Source organism: Balearica regulorum, chromosome 5 (genome assembly GCF_011004875.1).
Source record: "Balearica regulorum gibbericeps isolate bBalReg1 chromosome 5, bBalReg1.pri, whole genome shotgun sequence".
NCBI lineage: Eukaryota > Metazoa > Chordata > Aves > Gruiformes > Gruidae > Balearica > Balearica regulorum.
Window position 1 is genome coordinate 20,105,476 of NC_046188.1, and position 19,431 is coordinate 20,124,906.

Sequence of the window (19,431 nt, forward strand, 5' to 3'; positions counted from 1 at the left end):
TTGTTTTCTGGTCAGTCCTAAGACATCTAAACACCTTTTTCTTTCATCACATTAATCTTTACTTCAGATGACCAAAAGCCCCACTCTGCTTTGTAGATAAACAGAATCTTACCTTTGAAAACAAAAGCAGTCATGACAAAACCGTAGGCTTAAAGATAAGAGACTGGTTTGTTACAGAGCGAAGTAATAATAGCGGGCTTTTGGCCTTTTGAAGTAAACAGTAATGTTATGCATGTGCTCATCGCCCACGTAAATCTGGGCAGAAATAAGTCTTTACATTGCAGATCACAGCTGCCGACTGCTCCTGAGTTTGTTACTTCTGAAGCATTCAGATTTGTAATGGTGTCATGACTACCTTGTTCTGCTATGGCTTGGCCCAAGACCTGAGTATATCACCAAGTAAAAGGTGGTGACACCAAGAAACCCCCCAGAAAACCAAAGCTTGCACTGCTGATTAATCTTATCGGTGATGTGGGTCAGGCTTGCTTGCATATCAAGCTGCTTAAACAACTTATGTCTGAAGCACCACTTTAAAGTAAATGTAATTAAAAGCAAGAAAGTTTTAAGCCCTGGATAGCCTGAATTGGATCTGTAGATGAACTAATTGATTTTTATAAATGTAATGTTTATCTATCTAGAATGTTTTTTCCTCACCATCTGGTGGGAGTGGCTGTACAATGACAAACCAGTTCCTTGGACTGGGCTGACTGCTCCAGCTGCTAGGATACTGGAGTGCGCAATCTTCTGTGTCTTTACCAGAAATTTCACTCTGGATCCAAGAAATGCTCACAGTTACGGTTTAGGCAGAGAGATGCCTTCCTTGTGAAAGGTCTGTTTTAGTGAATTTATTTACTCTTTTAAGTTCCATCTACCCAGAAAAAATGTCACTGATGTTCAGACAGATCATCAACAGGAAATATGGTCAAGGAACTGTTTATTTTTGTGTTACTCATACTACAGGAAATGCGTGTGTCATTATTTGTACCTTTCTGTGAGGTGATGTCATGACCACTTTCACTGCTGTGGTGTGTTTTTGTTTTTATTTGAGGAATTTAAATGTGAAATTCTTACTAATCTTTAATCAGACTCATGTTGACCACAAGCCAAAGTTTGCTGAGTGATCTTTTTTTTTATGACGTGCAAATTATACAGTGTAGTGACAGGTAGGGAAAACACCCCTGAATTCCATTATTGACCAAAATTGGAGAACTCAGAATAGAAGGCCCCAAGAGCAGGTGAAGTCCTGGCTGAGAAGCAAAGAGGCTTTATACTTGGATACGTCTAACAATGCTCTTTAGTTTTCTAACCAGTCCCTCTGTGTTACAATTGTTCACAGAATAGAAACAGTAACTCCCCAGGTGCATCCTGCCTTCGGCTCTGTGGGGTAAGGAATAGAGAAGGAGTTTCCCTGGGGATGGGAGAAGGGCTTTGATCACCTGTGATGGAAGATGAACCATCCCTGCACTGTACTGCATCAGCCCTGTGGGCATGTGTCTCTTCACCAGAGCTTGTCTTGTTGGAGGGATGCGAAATCCTCACGTTATCTCACCTACTCTTCGGCGAGCCAGAGCACTCAACCTACAGGCTGGATTTACAAGCCAGCCAGCCGAGCGCGGCAGATTACAGGCTAGCACCCGTCTGCGCAGCCGTGTGTACATGGCTAAAGCAAACCCTGGTCTGCTATCAGTGTCAACAAGCGTAATTTATTACTGTGGCCAAAGCAGCCAGGAAAGTGCCTTTTGCTTTTTTTTGGGAATTGTGTTCTGCGCTGCAATGCTGATGACTGTGCCAGAAAGGTTGCTTTTGTTCGACTGGTGTTTCTCTAGAGTTTGAGATTTCTGTTTTTCCCCCCAAAAAAAGTTTATGCTTCACAGGTGAAGCAGTGGTCTATGTCTGTTGGAGTTACTTACAGCTGCAATGAGTCATCTAGCTTACAGAATCAATAGTCTTTGTTAGACACTGCTGAGCCACAGGGGAGGGAGGTGGTAGCAGTGTGTATGAGCTGGGTTTGCCCTCACAGGAAGCAGATTAAGACCAACCCTAAGAGGTGTTTAGGGACAGGCTTCATCCCGTTCTTAAGGCTTCTTATAGTTCCCCACCTACAGCAAGACGATGTAACATCCCGACATTTCCTCAGACCCTGTTGAGCTCGTTCTGCAGTAATGTGAAGCCAGGCAATAGCTGTACTCTGATTAGACAAAGAAATTTGGGCTGAGTCTGTGCAATGCATGCGCTAACTTCAATTTAAACTTTAATCATAAAGTAGACCACCTTTTCTTCATTTGCTGCACAAGATGCCTGATGTGTCTTCTACTAGATAGTCCTAACCATCAGTCAGTACCCAACCCAATCTTTTTTCAAAACCAAAGCTTGATGCAGAATGCTATGCCAAGGTCATTAATGCAAGAAACTGAACCATGTATTTTAGTGTTGTGCAGTTTGAAAATTGTTGCAATCTTCACTTTCCAGAAATATCAGCTGAATCATGGACAGCTAGGATTAAACTGCTCAAGAGCTGCGTATAAAACAAACAAACAAACAAGAGCTGCCACAAGGCAGTAGTTAGAGATAAATGTGCTTTTCAGGCCAGAAAGCTGACAGGAGGTTAGGCAAAGACTGAGAGCAGCTACTACTGCAAAATGGCTCTTTATACCTGTTGGTACAAGGAATAAGACAATTGAGTTCATGGTCGAGGGCTGAAGAAGGAATGATCATTTATGAGCACCAAAAGAAAGCCTTGTGTTCGGAAAGTTGCTTGTCCACACTCATTCCTTACTTCACCCTAGGTAATGCAAGGAAAAGGTATGGTTTTATATTCTACAGCCACTGCAAAAGGAAAAAAGCTGATTACAAGAACTTTGTGCCTCAGTGGGATTTAACATCAAACAATGCCCTCTTCCAGGATGGACAAGACAGTTCCATCTCTGCTCTGCAGGTATGGAGGATACCATGTTTTGATTTGCATAAGCTGAATTCTTGCAGACTACAAAACTTTGGATCATTATAGTAGGACCACAACTGCACTAGCAATATTTTTTTAATTATAAATAAAAACCAATACATATTTCATAACTTACTATTACAACTTTCTGAAAATATACATCTAATTTTAATATTCTCAAAAGTTAGTTCTGTTATACAATTATAGACAAAATATACAAAATTTTTTTATAACTGACACTTATACCCTTTAGAGTCTGTATTAATAGAGCGATTCATCAATGCCCAATTAACAATATCCTGCTAGAGACACTTTAGCAGTATTTAACCAGAAATAAACTGAAAATAAAAGAAATAATTTACTACTATTTAAGAAATGGCAGTTCTCCACAGAACAAGCTCTATCTCTATTTAACAACTATTATGAATAGTCATGTGATCTGAAGGGCCTCTGCAAAGCTTTCCTCAAGATCATCAAGTTCCTTGTTGGCTTCCAAATCACTGTCACAAGTAACCAAGTTTAAAGTTGCCTCACGTGAGGGTGAAGTGTCATCTGAGTCTTCTTCAGATTTCACAGAAGAATCAGACTCTGTCCTAGCATCCATCATGTCAGCGACACCTTCTGAAAAGTCATCCTTGCTCTGTGTCTCCTTTGAACTTTCCCTGAACACTGGTGATTCATATTTGTTTGGTTCCTTTAATGGTAAGCCCACGGTCCCAAAGAATTCTTCACTTTTTGTTGCTTTTCTTTGCCTCTGACTTTTCCTGGTAAACTTGAGCTCTTCCATTGTATCAAACTCTTGCAGATCCAGCGAGTCAAAGGCTTCCCTGCCTGTGTGGATTTGTTCCGCACCGCTGCCCAGGCTGCAGCCGAGGTCTGCTTTCAGTACATCCAACAAGTGGCGCATTTTGCTCTAGGAGGTGAAGGAAGGAAGGGGTGACACTTCTCCAGCCCCACGGTGCCTGGCTGCCCAGAACTCGGGGCTTAATTCTGGCATAAGGAAAGGGAGGCTGTTTGCAATCAAGTGACTAAATTATACAGCAAGTGCCACCAAACTGAGTTGACTAGTGTCCCTTTTTTTTGACTCCTGATCCACCATGATCCATGAGGCTGCAAATCTCATTTATGGAGAGAGATGCTCCCCACTGAGCACTCTGGTTACCTTTAACTGCAAATATATGACTGCATTTCCACTGTACTTTGGAAACATTCCTGAAGTCATATGCAGAGAGGGAGAATATTACAGGGGCAGTACCCACCTCATCCAAACGGTTCTTATTTTCTTGTACATGACACTCAAACAGTTGTTCCAGAACTCTACAAATGAACAATGAAATGATTTCACAGGAAGAAAACCAACTTTTAACAGATCTACATAAATTCATGACCTTAGTTTTTTATTTTCATTTCCTAGCTGAATGAGACCATTAAGATCATTTCAATTATGCTCTGTCCATATCCCACTGGACATGGGCTCCACAGGCAGAGCCAGCTTTGGGTAGCAGATGGTAACCACGGGGTGAGTTGTTGCACAACTCTGGGTGTGTTTGGTCTGTTGGGACTATGCGGTGGGAGAAACCAACAGTCTAGTGGTGGTTTTACTGGCAGGCTGAAGTATCCGAAATCTCTTAGGTGCACCGTAGTGGGTAATATACACAAGCGTAAATATAGGGAAGGAATATAATCCATCTTCATAAAAAAAATCCAGAGAAGAGTCCTCAGTCCTGAGAGCTCTCTTCCATTGCTTAAGCAGGATTAGAAAAAGTTTCAGCACAGAGAAAGTGTCCTGTGACAACTAAGGTGCACAGTCACTGGAACAGATGTCCAGAAGACCAAATGAATTTAATCTAGCTTACATGAGAAATAGTGTAAGGAAGGGAAGACAACATTACTATTAGAAAGAACCAGAGGGAGACTTCTCTTGAAATTTCTCAAATAGTAATTTTTGGATTTAGTGTATTTAACATTCTCATTGATAGCACTGACATGAGGGAAAAAAAGAGCGCACAGAATAGAAAAACAGCTGGGAACATTATCAACCCATAGGAAGATCAGAATATTATGCTGAAATTAGACTGCCTTGAAAATGGAATTACAAAAATGGGTTAAAATTCTGTATCAGAGATAGTGCAGGGTTTTGTTTTTTTTCTATAAACTTGAGAGTTCTTTATCAGAAAGAACTGTTACCGAAAAGAATGTAGGAGTACTACTCAAGTACATGAATTGTATCATAACTTGCTAATTATTGAAAAATTTTGATTTAGCAACTGGTGAACCCTTATCTGAAACAGTACGTAATCCTGACAACCCATGTTGAAGATTGAATTCATACTGAAACAGGAACAAGGACAGAAGGGAGATGGAGGATCTATTGTGTGAAAGATTAGTAACTTGCGTTTATTTAGCAAAACAGATGTTGCAGAGTAAAATGATTTCTTCTTAGCATTACGCCACCTAGGATTCCAGGTCAGTTTCTAACAGAGGTTTTATCTCACAGTACGTAGCAGCAGATTGAAGTAGATGACCCACAGGTCTTTCCTAGTTCCCCTTTCTTACATAAAGCAAAAAAGAAAAGGAAGCAAAACAAAAGCAAGGGGTAACAGTGTATCTATATATTCTTAAAGGCAAAGAAATTATTACTAAACACTACGTCCCTTTCTTACAGACTCCATGCGTTTCTGACACAGCATTACAAATTTGAAAACGACCATAACCTACCTGTCAGAAAACAGCCCAAGGCTAAGAATTTCATTTGTTACATCTTCAATGAAAGCTAAATATAAAAGCTCCTCTTCTCTGCAGGGAAAATAGAAAACCCAGTGTTACATGTTGTAAAATAGAGACAAATATTACACAATGCAGTAGGTCCAATCACCTTTATGGGAAATGCCATTAAGATGATTGTATAGTTCTTGGCACCAGCTGCTATTTTTCAAAAAGGTAATTTGATCAGGACAAACTAAGCCTTTCATTCAATTTGAATAATAATAAAAACCCCTGTGTAACATATTAGATGGTTAGAAAGGTCACTATGGTGCTTCATGTTTGTGCTAACTTTCTGTTGTGGTACAAATTAGCACAGATTTCCTCCTGAGTGAGGAAATCAGCAAATCTTGGAAAGTGTTCAGAACCTGTTTTGCACTCAAGAAGAAAGGGGTGCTAACTGGGCAGTATGATGCTCTGAATAAAGGCTTCCAAAGGAGCTTCTACAAAATCTGACTGCAGCTGAAAATTACCAGTTTTCAATGGAAGCTCAGAAAAACAAGTGCTTATTTGACAGCCTCTATTCCTTTCAAACAAAAACTCTTTGATGTACAAAATCTCTGTTAGTATGAGATGTGGCTTTCACATCTTTGATCAGATTTGTATTTTAATACCTCTTAAAGCCTTTTTTATACCAATTGCTCTAAATGGAAGACTCTCCAAAAGTGTGGAGCATCTTTCTAAATATCCCAAAGTATCCAATCAAGCTCTATTAAATCGTCCTCCAGTCTTAATAAACAGAGAATAAAAAATGGGATACATCTTGCATGACTTTCATTATGTAAAATTAGTCATCCAGGTCATTTTGGTTCCCTCTATAGTCTAGAGCTGATCTTCGATACCTGTATTACATCCTCAAAGTTAGGCAAGAACAAGCCTGTCCTAAAGCACAAAGAGTTAAGTTACTTTCCCAAGGACACGATAAAGCATTGGCAGTGTTTCTGAATATAACTCAAACTTCTTCTAATTGTCATCAAATTTCAGAGCAGAAATGTGGTAAGAATGACCTTCAACTTGATATTTTATTTTGCCAACATTTCCTTCAGAGATTACAGACCAAAAAAAGAATTGGAAACATTTAAAGTATAGCTACAGGACAAGAAGAGAAGTCTATCTTCTGAAGTTATAATGAATTTTCTTCATTTTTAGATTCACCTTGAAATTTTTAAGTGTTATATAACAATTCATAGTCATGTCAATTCTACTGTCAATTATGAACAACACTTTAAGTCCTTATTTACTGTTTCAAGTTCATCAGTTTTGTGGAAGAGTTTCTAGTTTAATGTCACAAACTAGTAGAAAAATGGTTTAAGCATACTTACTCAGCCTCAATAGTCCTCCTTGCTGAAGACTGCTGAGAATACAATGATGTCTCTCTAATCAGAAAATCAGAGGGTAAGAGAGAGCAACATTCCAAAAACTCTTTATACTACCTTGCATCGCACTTTCTTCTGGAGCTGTGCTGTGCCATTATCCCACTTCCTCTTGGACAAAAACCCACCAGAACAACCCCAAACCCTGCTCCAGCAGCAAAATCCACTGCTTACATTGAAGCCTGAAAGACTGTGGTTCAAGAGTATTGTAACACCTCACTAGATGCACTGCTCTAATACCTCAAAAAACCTCAGTGTTACTTCAGATGCTATACAAACTGCCACTATCCATAAGGGTGCTTTTTATACTCACAGTACAATTTTTTCCTCAGGTAAAATGCCTTTGTATGAAAAGGCCAGAGAGCAAATCAGTGACTCATGCACGATACTTAGGTCAGCAATGAGGAAAATCAGCTGGGAGCCCTTGGGTTCTGGCCTGATTTCCAACACTGTTCTTGTTTTGTAGACAATATTCTAAATCTCAGTGTTACATTTTCAGAAAAAGGTACGGGAAATGCCTCTGGTCTGCAATTCTCGCAGATCATAGATGCAAAAGGTGGGATGTCTGGAGAACCTTCTTCCTGAAAGGAAATACCAATTGGAATACCAATCCAGTATTTAGTTGTAGTACTGTGTAAGAAATATATAGTCTCTAAGCTCAGATATATGCTCGGCTGTACAGAACTAACAGCTGTGTTAATGTGTCATTGCTCTCACTCCTGACAAAAATACTCATATATTTCAGAGCTCTCTTTCTTAATTGGCTTCCCAGTGCCAATTCCCAGTGGAATTTTCTCATAAGAAAATAATGAATTTTGAAGTTGGGAAAGGCCATTGATCTAAAAAGCCCAACCAAACAAAAGTCATGTGAGAAGAGACTTAGAAATGGTAGTGAAGTATTATGGCCTAAGAAGCAGCTGTATAGAAAGCAAGAAGGAATGCTTCAAATATTCCTTCCTGCTCTAAATCTAGCACCTTAGGAAGGAATACGGAAAAGCAGCTATTTCTCTCTCGGGCTCATCCACAGTATATCTTCTGTCTTCAGCCTACAACACAGAGACAAAATCTTTATTATCAGTGCAAATACACAGGAAATTTTACCATTAAAATGAACCTAATAACTATCTGTGATTAAGCAGCCCTACAAATTTCACGTCTTTTCTGAGAAATTCTGGGTAAACTGAGACATATGGCAGCAAAGGGTCATCAGCTTTGACATCCAAAATTTTAGTCAAGGGCAACAGATGTGGAACATTTTTTCCAACAAGTATGTCAAAGATGAATTCTCAAAAAAGCCAGAGGGGGTCAAAGTAGTCACCAACAGGAGTAAAATATAGTACGCAAAAACAGGAACCAGCACTCAAAATCACATCTCTTCTGCTGCTTGCACAAAACTGATGGTAGTTGGTGACTACCTGCATTTTAAATGATAATACTCTGAAAGGGCCACTGTAAAGCTACATGACTTACTGTTGCCACTTTTACAACAGCCAAAGAAAAAGTCAGATATGACAGTTTTGAAATGAAATCAGAAGTTCTTTGTGGAACTGGAGTGAAGCCTTCTGAATAATCATTTAACCTTTTCTTAATGAGGGCAGCTACAGATCAATTCAGGTGGTCTCTCTCCTATTTTCACTAAAGCTATAAATACATTATTCTCTCTCACCCCTCTCCTCCAATGAATAAAACATAATTATTTGCCTTATTAAGCTAAAGACATGAAAAGTCTGACCCTGACCCTTTATTTATTTAGAAAGTCCACAGTTATTGAAGTACTTCTCTTATGTTTGACAGGGCTGGTTTTTTAAGCATTTGTCTGTATAGTGGCTACAAGATAAAGCACAAAGAATCTAACTTCTGATCAAACTCTTCCATCCAAATATTAGTAAAAATTAAGACAAAATAACTTCAGATTTGAAGTTTTAGAGAAATATTTCAGGTCTTTTGCCTGCTTCCCCCTGCCTCCCAAAGATGCTGGTATTCCATTCCATTTGAATGGAAAAATGATGGTGAAGAGTGTGGTGAGAGTACCCAGATGACAGATAGATGTATTTACCTTCAATGTGATCTTCTGCTGTTCAGTCATAACTTTTCTCTCAGATGCCTTGTCTGCAGATGGAAAGCTACAAAATTTAGAGATCTATTAGATTGCCAAGGAGGCTACTTTCAAAATATGCAGAATGAGAGTATCAGTGCCACTGTGGAAATTTCCCATCAATCTGAACAAAACCTTGTACTAAAATGTCTCAGGCAGTTTAGAAAATTTCTGCCAGACTTCCATTCACATAATAAAACTAAGTTATAGTTCATTTTGAAGGATGACAACAGTCATATGTAGGTGATCCAAATCCATTATTTGGCTGCATATTTACTGCTAAATTATCCAAAATAATTGTTAAGAATTGAGAATGGAGATGATACTGTACATTTAAAGTGCACCAGGAAAATATATGACCCATAGCCAGAAAACCAATAGTTGGAACCAAATATGGAGCTGAAGCTATCATAATTCCAGTCTTATGAAATTCCTACTTTGTTATAGGACAAAACTAGAGTTAGACATGCAGGCACTGAGGACACAAAAGATTTTTCTTTATAAGGTACTATCAGTAAAACCAAAACTAAATCAAAACTGTTTAATTTGCTAAGAAGGAATTCAATGCAAAAGGAGGACATTAATTTTGTATAAAATATTTCACATAGCATACATCTAAAGGCATTTAAATTAAAATGATAAAAAGATAACGAAGAGCTGCATTCAAGGGCTAAAAAGGATCTTTGGATGATGTATTAGTTAACAAATTGGAAAATATGAGACTACAGGGGCAACAGTGGGGAACTATTTGCATGCCCATAGTGGTTAACTGTTTAGAAGAGAGAAAGCACAACTATACACCAGAGAGAGCAAAGAAAAGAGAGAGGGAATATGACTATTCCCAGCAGATGTGAGATCCCACAGTCTGGATTTAGCGGCACTTTGTATCCAATTTGTATAGATGAAACCAGTTGCTCCAGAGAGAAGACAACAAAATATGCCAGTGAAAAAAGGGAAATCACATTCTGTTCTTTTGCTAAGGCCTATCTACAATAATTCCAGAATAATTATTCTGGTTTTCTACAAATGTAATAGAAAAAAATGTTGCTTTTGTGATAATATCTAAATTCCATAGTTTCAAAAGAAAGTTTTAATCTCTGTACCTGATCACATCAGTCTGTGTTTGAGCTTCCACATGCTGCTTGCAATGATTCTTCCTTTTCCTTCGAGCAGGAGTGTAATACCTGTACTCTGACAGGAAAGATTTAGCATCTGATATTAAGGTGCGTGGAGTAAAAGGTTTTCGGCGATCAGTAAAGAACTCAGGGTGCCTGTCTAGAAGATCCCCACTGCATGCTCTTGAGTTGCTTCCATGACACCTCTGAGAATGACTAATGCTTACAGAACTATCAGTGGAGCAACTGCATGAAAGTCCAGAGTGTTTTCTTGGCGTACTTGATGTACTGACTCTTGAGTTTGAGTTAGATGCGTTGGATGTATTCCGAGAATCTTTTCTGGCATATTTTACTGGACTGGAGTGAACTAAGCCATGCTCGCCGTAAGGAGACAGCGTTCTTGATAGGTACTGTGCCTGCCGAGCACAGGGGAAGAGACCGTCTTTGTCTTCTGCTTCCAAGAAACTCTAGAAAAAATTAAAACCGGATTTGATTGCTTTGCAAGTTACCAGCTTTGCTCACGTTTGGTGCTCCCAGCTATTGCTGTTACCAACTTGCAGGTATTTATCTATGTAAAAACCTTCCATTTTTGTAAAATCAAACTGGTTTCAGAGCAGCCCCAGTGCTAACAGATTTTAAAACCTAGTCATTGGAAATAAAAGAATAATAAGAAAATGGTTTGTTTCAGTAGAAAAACATTGATGTTTTGTTACAGAATACTGATGGCTACATCAAACCAAAAGTTTTAATCATTTTAGTCCAAAGGCTCAATACATTTTTAAAAGTCAAGAAATCATTGTGTTGAGGCAAATTATTTTATCTGGGTATGCTCTGTTCATACCACCTGGGCAAGGTAAGATAGACATTATACATAATTATCCTACTGACTAGTTCACAAAGCGTATTCTCTTCAAGCTCATCTATGTGTCTCTTTTTCTCTTTGAGATCTGTAAGGTTATTTTTAAGTCTTTAGTAAGTTAAAAAGTTAGTGAAGTCAAGCAATGCAACAAATATTAAGAGTAGTTAATAAGGAGGAAGCCAAGTACACAAGAGTCTAGTGATGACCATGAACGTAAATCTGTCCTATGGAAGATGATGGGGGATTCAACACATTCAACACATTCAATTTTAGAGGGCTGCGTCTTATCAGAAACATAATTTTAATCCCAGGGATAAGAGAACAGTCGATAACCTAAAAAAATCAAAATTTGAAAACTACGTCTATCATTGAGAAAGGTTAAAGAATGATTTATTTGCAAGACCATGCTATTTTTTCTTTCTGAAAAAAAAAAAAAAAACTTAATGCTTAAAAATTCAACATTATTCCTGAATTGTATTATGACACTGTGGCAAAGATAAGTAAGACAGAAAGACAACTAACTCTAAGTGACTTTTTTTTTTTTTTTGTCAAATGAGAAAGAACAATTCAATAGAAATTTGATTTCTCGGATAGAGTGAATTTTGAGAAATTTGCAACTTCAAAGCTTAAATACCTGGATAGGGTACGTGCATTAGTAAACATGCTTGACAATGTGTCTGAAAAGTTAGGAAGCATCTTAGCAAGACAGCTGTCGTATATTCTTTTCCTACCTAGCCACCCACTGGATATTCTGTCAGTCAGTGAAAAGTATGTATGACATTTTACAATCTCCAAGGACAGCCATGTTGCAGAATTAGAAGATTAAAGCAGAAGCCTAACAGCAAACATTTTGTATAAACTAACTTATTTCATCCACATGTATAACTATTTCTGCAATTCAAGTTCTGCTACACACAACTGTATGACGGAGAAGAGATGACTCACGTGGCGTGTACTCAGACTACTGAGCAATACAACTCCCAGAGACAGTGCTTGCACCCAGGTCCTGCCACAGTGAGGGAGACAAGCTGAGGACAGTGTTCTGGAAAATCTCATTGCCATTCTGCGCAATCAGTATAATACAAGGCAAAATAACAGCTAAAATAAAATGACATCTGAGAAAACATAATTCAAAACCAACAGCCAACAAACCCCAATTAATTAATTTTTAACTAACTAGCCAGATTTTAAAAAATAATTATTTTATTTTCCTTACACCCAGTCAGTTTATATAGCTCCACATCAGCAACCAACAGCAACTAAGCATTTAAGAGAATGCTGCAAGATTTAAGAGAATGTATACAAGTAGAGGTGTTTCCTATTAAGAAAATTTAATTTCTAAGGCAAATTAAGGACCAGATTTTTAACAAACCTGAAGTTTAGATTCAGCTAGGCTAACACAAAGACTAACTTGTTGTGCCTCCACCATCTGAACAAAGAACAGGAAGATAAGGAGACACCTGTACAGTCCATAAAGCTCTGCAGTGAGAAAAGGGAGAAAGGGAAGTTGATTTCTGTATGTGTTCCATTCATCTCTATTATGCTTCCATCAAACAAGTAAAAACTATTAAGTGGAAGCATTACATTACTGAAGTCACTGAATGAATAGCTCCCCTATAGAAAGCCTGAGAAAGAGTGGATCCAGTATGATATGACTTAAACGTATGCTGTGATATGCATTTATTTATGACATACAACCCTAACTGCCAGTTGAGAAGATTCAGATTCGCCCAGCAGCCCATCCTGATCTTATAATTAATTGATGTGGAAATTATTTTGAGAGACCAACACTGAAGCATGAATTCAGTGGATTTCCAGTGGAGCTTTGTTGCCTGAGCACAATATGAATCTGGAGAAAATCCTCAAGAAAGCTTCACTTTTTCAAAATAATCAGATGATTAATATGTGGATTGAAGGCTGGATGTGTGATTTCTCCCCACCAGTAACTGACAATGGACTAAGTGCCAACAAAAGCAGCAAAATCAACTGTAAAAGTAAGTACCTGTGGGAATTCTGTAAGATAATCAATACTTGTTGTGAGACTTCTGAAATCTCCTATTGGGAAGATAGGGAGGGGAAAAAACAACCAACCAAACTTGGAAATCCTTATACATTTGTTGAAAATTCATGACATTTCAACCTACTAATATATAGTATAGCATAGTAATATATTACTAGTAAAATAGTAATACATAGTATAGTATATTAACCTATGTAATTCATAGTATAGCTTGTAAACATACACATTCTATCATCCAAATCCTAAAAGAGGTGTTCTTAAAAGTTCTAAGCAATATGATTCTTACTGTTTAAATACTGCTACTGTTACTGCTTTGAATCTACACTATTCCATTTCTTCCCTTCCAGAACCACCTAATCTTTTAAATTAAAACTCAACGTGATGAATATACATTTTGTGGCACATAGTAGATGCTATTTAGAGGAATATTAAAAAATGCAGATGGTTTACCATCAAAATTAAGTCGCGGATCACACTGATGTCATACCATATATTTCCTTCACAACAATTTTCTCCCACATCAGTAAGACCTATCTATGCTATTCCAGTACCCCAAAATGTCCATAGTTGCTGATGCCTAATGCAAAGAGGTATTTTTATTTTTAGTTAGCTGAGCCAAAATAAGCCCTTCTTGATGGTGTCTCATGCGAGCCAACTTTATTTTACTACTACAGCATGATTAAATGCTGAACTGATAACATGCAGTAACAATGCCAAACAAATGCCTGTGTTAGCAAGCAGTATAATAAGGCTTACCAGTGTGATTGTTTGCATATAAAGTACTGGCAGTGGTAGCTCAGCACTATAGAAAACAGATAAGACTGGAAAGTTTCAGAATCCAGCTATATAGATGTTTTGAAAAGCTAATTCCATACTCTTCAGTAGGTATTATAAACAGCTTAATTTTTCTTGGATACTTTTTACTCTCAGTGATTAAAACAGTTCATGGAGCTGCAATATAAATCAGATTGTAGAACATTTGTGAACATATGATGACTGATTCCCTGCAATATACAAACTAATAATAATAAAAAGATATGAAGTGATATTAGTCAATTACACAACTACACCTCATGAAAACCACACGTCCTATTCCTTGGAAGCAGCTGAGCTGATCCTAAAACAACACAAAGGTACAGAGAAAACGTGACAATATCCTAAATTTAAGCATTCCTTATTTATGAGGAAGCTTAGGGTAGTTCTTTTCTTCTCCTCCTCAAACGCACCATAAGCAGAACAGACTAAGTAGCTAAGGTAGTGACTAGATAGAACTGCAAACTCAAGCCACATCTGCGTCAGTCTTGAGAGGTACTCATCCAAGTACTGAGAAAGAATGTCTTTTGAAGCACTTATCCTGGGATAAAACCTTTACTGCCCAAACTTTACTGCTCAGCCTTCAGATACACAAAGAAACAATATAAGGAACAAGGATCTATGTTGGTGACTTCAAAAAGATTTTAGGGAGTGTCAGAGAATGCTGTTTGTCTGCAATTTGTCACCAAATTTTCAGAAAATTATTCGTACACCTGTGTTGGTATAGGCAAGTTAACTGTAAGCAAGTATGTTTTCTTCTCTAATCTGTATCTATAAAAACATCAGATATTTAGCTGGGAAAAAAAAGATGACAAAAACATGCCTATAAAAATGCAGTAACACACTGTTTGAAAGATGTTTAGCTCTATTCTTCAGATCAAATTAAAAAAAATTATTCCATGGAAGTATCATAGCTTTGGACATGAGCACTATCAAGAACTATAACTAAGGTAATTTGGAGTCAAGAATCTTGACACCTATCTTCCTTACCAATGTATCTTCCTACTCTATTGATTCAATCAACTGTAATGTGTTTTGAAAGATAACAAATTTACTCAATGATACATTTCAGCAATAACAACTCCCTTAAAAAGATTTCATAAATTGCATACTTATGCTTCAACTTTGTTAGTCACAAAATTGGAGTAAACAGAATATTACTTGCAGCAAGCTTGTATGGGGAGGACCCCTGACTCTTCACAGACTCTGTGGAAGAGAAAGTTCAGTAAAAACAGATCAAAGCATACCACTGTCATCTGATGGGGAAGAGAAGTAACACAGAGAAAGAATCCAGACTTCTCTCTAAGTTACTTTTACTTTCTAAAAGAAGTTTAGTTTCTCAATTCAAAAGCCACTGAGGTATCAGCTGCCTTATAAAAACAAACTTTGATGAGAAAGCTTGCTAAATCTATTTTCACATAAAAGGTCCAAAGGCACCTCTCACTGGGGTCACTGAAGTCACACCAAGATGAATTTAAGTCTTGAAATTAATTTGTTCTTGTACAAAAAGGTCTTCCAGTAGAATAGTTCATCTACCATGATAAAATGAGATCATAGAGACCCTTTATGAACTGCACTGTCAAGATAGAGAAGCTGCAGATTTATAATAAATGAGCTTCTGATTCTTTTAACTTGAGACAGCTCCATTTATAAACCATTTTAATATTGCTCTAAGTGGGCTGAGCGCCTGCTCTCTGCTGCCTGGACAGAGAAAGGTCTCCTGTAGTAAGCGACAAGCTGCCTCATAACCTCCTTGTATGTCATCTGTTCGTTTCATTACACACTTCAATAATTAGTTAAGAAGTAAGAAAGGCAACAGAGAAAATTCACACAAATATGTGAACAAATAAGACCTGTATGAATAGAATAGTTTGCTTACTGGCATCAATAATAATTTTTCTCATTCAAAACTACGTTTCTGTTATATTCTTTCCTTTTGTGTGTGTGTGGTATTTTGTTGTACAATGTGGTACGTTCCTATTTTCATCAAATACTGTGATGTTTTTAATAAAGGGTATTACTGAACGTGCATATGAAAATGCATTAATTCAAGCAACCAGCGTGAGAGGTGATTGTCACTGTGAAGCCTGAAAGGAAATCCGTACTGAACTTTTCTGATGAAAATGTCTGTCTTTGATGCTCAGAAGGTTCTTCTGCTTTCTTCAGCCACTTACATCTCTCATTCTGACAGAACTAATTCAAATACAATACATCTTCAGACTGTTAATATTATAACAGTATAATAAATCTTTAAATATGAAGCATTTCAGTAGGCAATTCACATAGCCACGCACGTGTGCTGCATACAAAATTTACAAGAGAGATCAGAAACAGTTAATGGAATTTCTTAATCTGTGTTTCATATGCACAAGCAGATGGTCATAACTGTCATTCTTAAGAAATCAATAAAGTCTCAAAAAACAGGTTGAAAGGGATCTTGAAATGTCAAGGCAATGGCAACCGTACTTCAAATGGTTAAAAGCCTTCCTCCAACTGACTTTTGGCATGGATTAATTTCTTTTAAAAATTTCGTTAGCAGCCAGAAATGCCTATTAATAGGATTATCTGAACATGGGATATGAAATACCAAGTCTTGCTCATATCAGAGATTTTTCTCATGGCCAGCTCAATTCAGGTTTTTTTGCTTCAGAGAGAAGTCATATTGAGCTTCATGCAGTTTGACCCACTGAATCACGCAGATAAATGTTTAAAAACCCAAATCAGCTTTGTACAGAAAAATAAAAATTAAACATCTAGGGATTTCACTAGGATATAGCTTTCCATCCCTGGCAGCAGTTGGACAGACTACATAGTAGTGGCATTCTATGTGTAGACATCACAGTATTTTCTAGACTGTATCAAACAGCCTTTTCTATTTTGAGAAATCTTAGAGTAATTCATTACAGGAGGAGTATATATAAGTAATTTGCTGACAGATAAATGAGTGGATACCCATAAATGTGCTGCTTATCTATCCTCAAGCTTTTCAGTCTAAATAAGTCTCTAAATACTTGCTTAAAAATTACATATTCTCAAAGACACACAAGTACAAAGTTAGCAGCCCTTTCAGCATCCATATTCTTAGTTTATCATCCTATTTTAATTAACTTTCACACATGGTGTTAACCATCATTATTATGCTACATGGAAAGAGAGGAGCAGAAGAGAAGTACAGTTGTCCCCAGGACATCTCATGCTTTCTTTGCCCCTCTACTTGACTAGGAGAGATAAACCACTGAAGTAATTCAGTTGCTAGCGATCCCATCCAAAGATTGCTCCATTGTGCCATTTGAAAATGAGCCTAGATAAAAAATCTATTTGAAAATGAGCCTAGATAAAAGTAGAGAAATGTGTGATGCACTGCAAACATTTATCACATCTTAACCCACAGCTCTGGATGGAATATTTTTATTTCTGTGATCAAAATATTTTCTTTGAGTAAAATCACTGATTATTTCAAAAAGTCAGTAATGAAATCTAGGTAACCACAACAGAAATAATTTTCTCAGTTCATTACACATCATAGCAGATTCTCATATTACAGTAACTTTACATTTATAACTAGATATAACGGATAAAGAATTCACTGCTCTTGTGCATTTCAACCCATGTACAAAACAAAGAGCAGCCCAGTCAGGTTCAAGACACATTATAGCTATTCAATTTCATAGTTGGGTCAGCGTATAATAAAATACACTGACTAAACCACAGAGGTTTTAAGAAATGTATAATGTGTAGTATATAATATAATACCATGCACAAAGCACAGTCTCACCTAAAAACAGTTTCTGGGCTCTACTGCAGCATTAAACAAGAATAATAAATGCAGCTACATTAAAAATGAAAATGATGAAATAAAGGCACCAGACTTACCAGAATACATAAAAAGGGAATGCTAATGAATGAAGCCTTTTGAAAACAGAAAGTCAGGTGCATACATCAAAGCCGGTTAGCATGTATTTAGCCTATAATCTAGTCAGACATTGACCTTGTCAGAGTCACAAGGGTTATTATATTTTTATATACGTATATATGTATGTATGTAACTCTTAAATTGATATACATTTTACAAGACCCACATTTTATTCAGCAAGAAATTATGCATTATGAAAGTAATTTCTTTAATTTTTGTATTCTTACATTTAAGTGTAACAGTGGCAAAGCCAGGAGAATTCTACATGTCTCTCTTTCTTACATTCCTCCTGTAATGTTGTACAATGCTTATTAAGCACTGGACCACATTCTAGTCTTGCCATTACCTCCTTGGAAACCTGGAGTATTTCCAAGGTTGACTGCTTCAGATTTGTGCTGAATCTCATCCCAACTCAGGAATATCCTAATTCAACAAAACAATTTTTGGAGCAGTTCCACAAATAGAGGATATATAATCGGCTTTTTCCTAGTGGCAACAGTGACAGCAATAATCTGATTACTGTGTGGCAAAAATCTTCTACATTATCATATACTTTAACAGGCTTCCTTAGAATTTGTTTTCCAACTGTCACCTATCCTGATGGCTATAAAAATACAATTAGAATGACTAACTCATCCTCACAATGCATTAGAAGACATCTAATCATTGACGTAGAAGAATCCTCCCTTGGTGTATAAACAAGCATAGGAAATCAATGCATACTTTGGCAAATGAAGTAAAGTTTAAATGGGGCTTCATTTTTTAGCACAAAAATATGACAGCCCATTATTTCCACTGCCTACCCTTCTATCAGAAGGCTTGCTTATAGATTTTCACTTCTTACTGACTCACTGGTGTTCTTGATATATACAACACAGTGAAACATATCTTTTAAGTCCAGCAATCAATGCTTTGATTAACAAAGTGCCAAACAGTATTTTAATGAAGATTACTCTTTGCATTTGTAAAGTTAAAAAAAACCCAGAAACTGGAGGTAAAAAAAGTATTATATCAAAAAATTATGTTTTATGTGTGGTTAAACATTAATTTGGCAAGTCTCCCAACATCATCTTCTAAAATATACTTTTCAGTTGATAACTTGAAATTCAGAATCAGACAGTTTGTTGAATTACACCCTGAGGCCAGCAAACATAAGGAAAGCTGCAGTTTCTGCTGACATGATGAAGACTACACTTTTAGGACAAATGGTGGGAAGGCACTTGTAAGTAATTAGAAGAATTGGGACAGATATTATTTTAGAAAGACCTTGTTTTGAAAAAGATTAAAACAAACGAAAAAAGTGGGTATATTATAATGCTATATTAAAGACCACAAGTGCATCCTTTCATTTTAAAACTGAGAATTTATCACAGAATCATAGAATGGTTTGGGTTGGAAGGGACCTCAAAGACCATCTGGTTCCAACCCCTCTGCTACGGGCAGGGACACCTTCCAGTAGACCACGTTGCCCAAAGCCCCATCCAACCTGGCCCTGAACACTTCCAGGGAGGGGGCATCCACAACTTCTCTGCACAACCT

The 19,431-nt window shown here is 37.2% G+C and overlaps 1 protein-coding gene across 1 annotated transcript in view; it reads right to left on the reverse strand.

The window, feature by feature from the left end:
• Positions 1-3,021: 3,021 nt before the first annotated feature.
• Positions 3,022-19,431, reverse strand: part of SPATA7 (spermatogenesis associated 7) — a 43,686-nt gene continuing 27,276 nt past the window's right edge. Inside the window, 7 exon segments of the mRNA XM_075753742.1 lie at positions 3,022-3,854; positions 4,201-4,258; positions 5,660-5,737; positions 7,027-7,080; positions 8,053-8,123; positions 9,134-9,200; positions 10,276-10,754. Of these exon segments, the coding sequence (XP_075609857.1) occupies positions 3,372-3,854; positions 4,201-4,258; positions 5,660-5,737; positions 7,027-7,080; positions 8,053-8,123; positions 9,134-9,200; positions 10,276-10,754 (1,290 nt within the window). The 3' untranslated portion in view covers positions 3,022-3,371.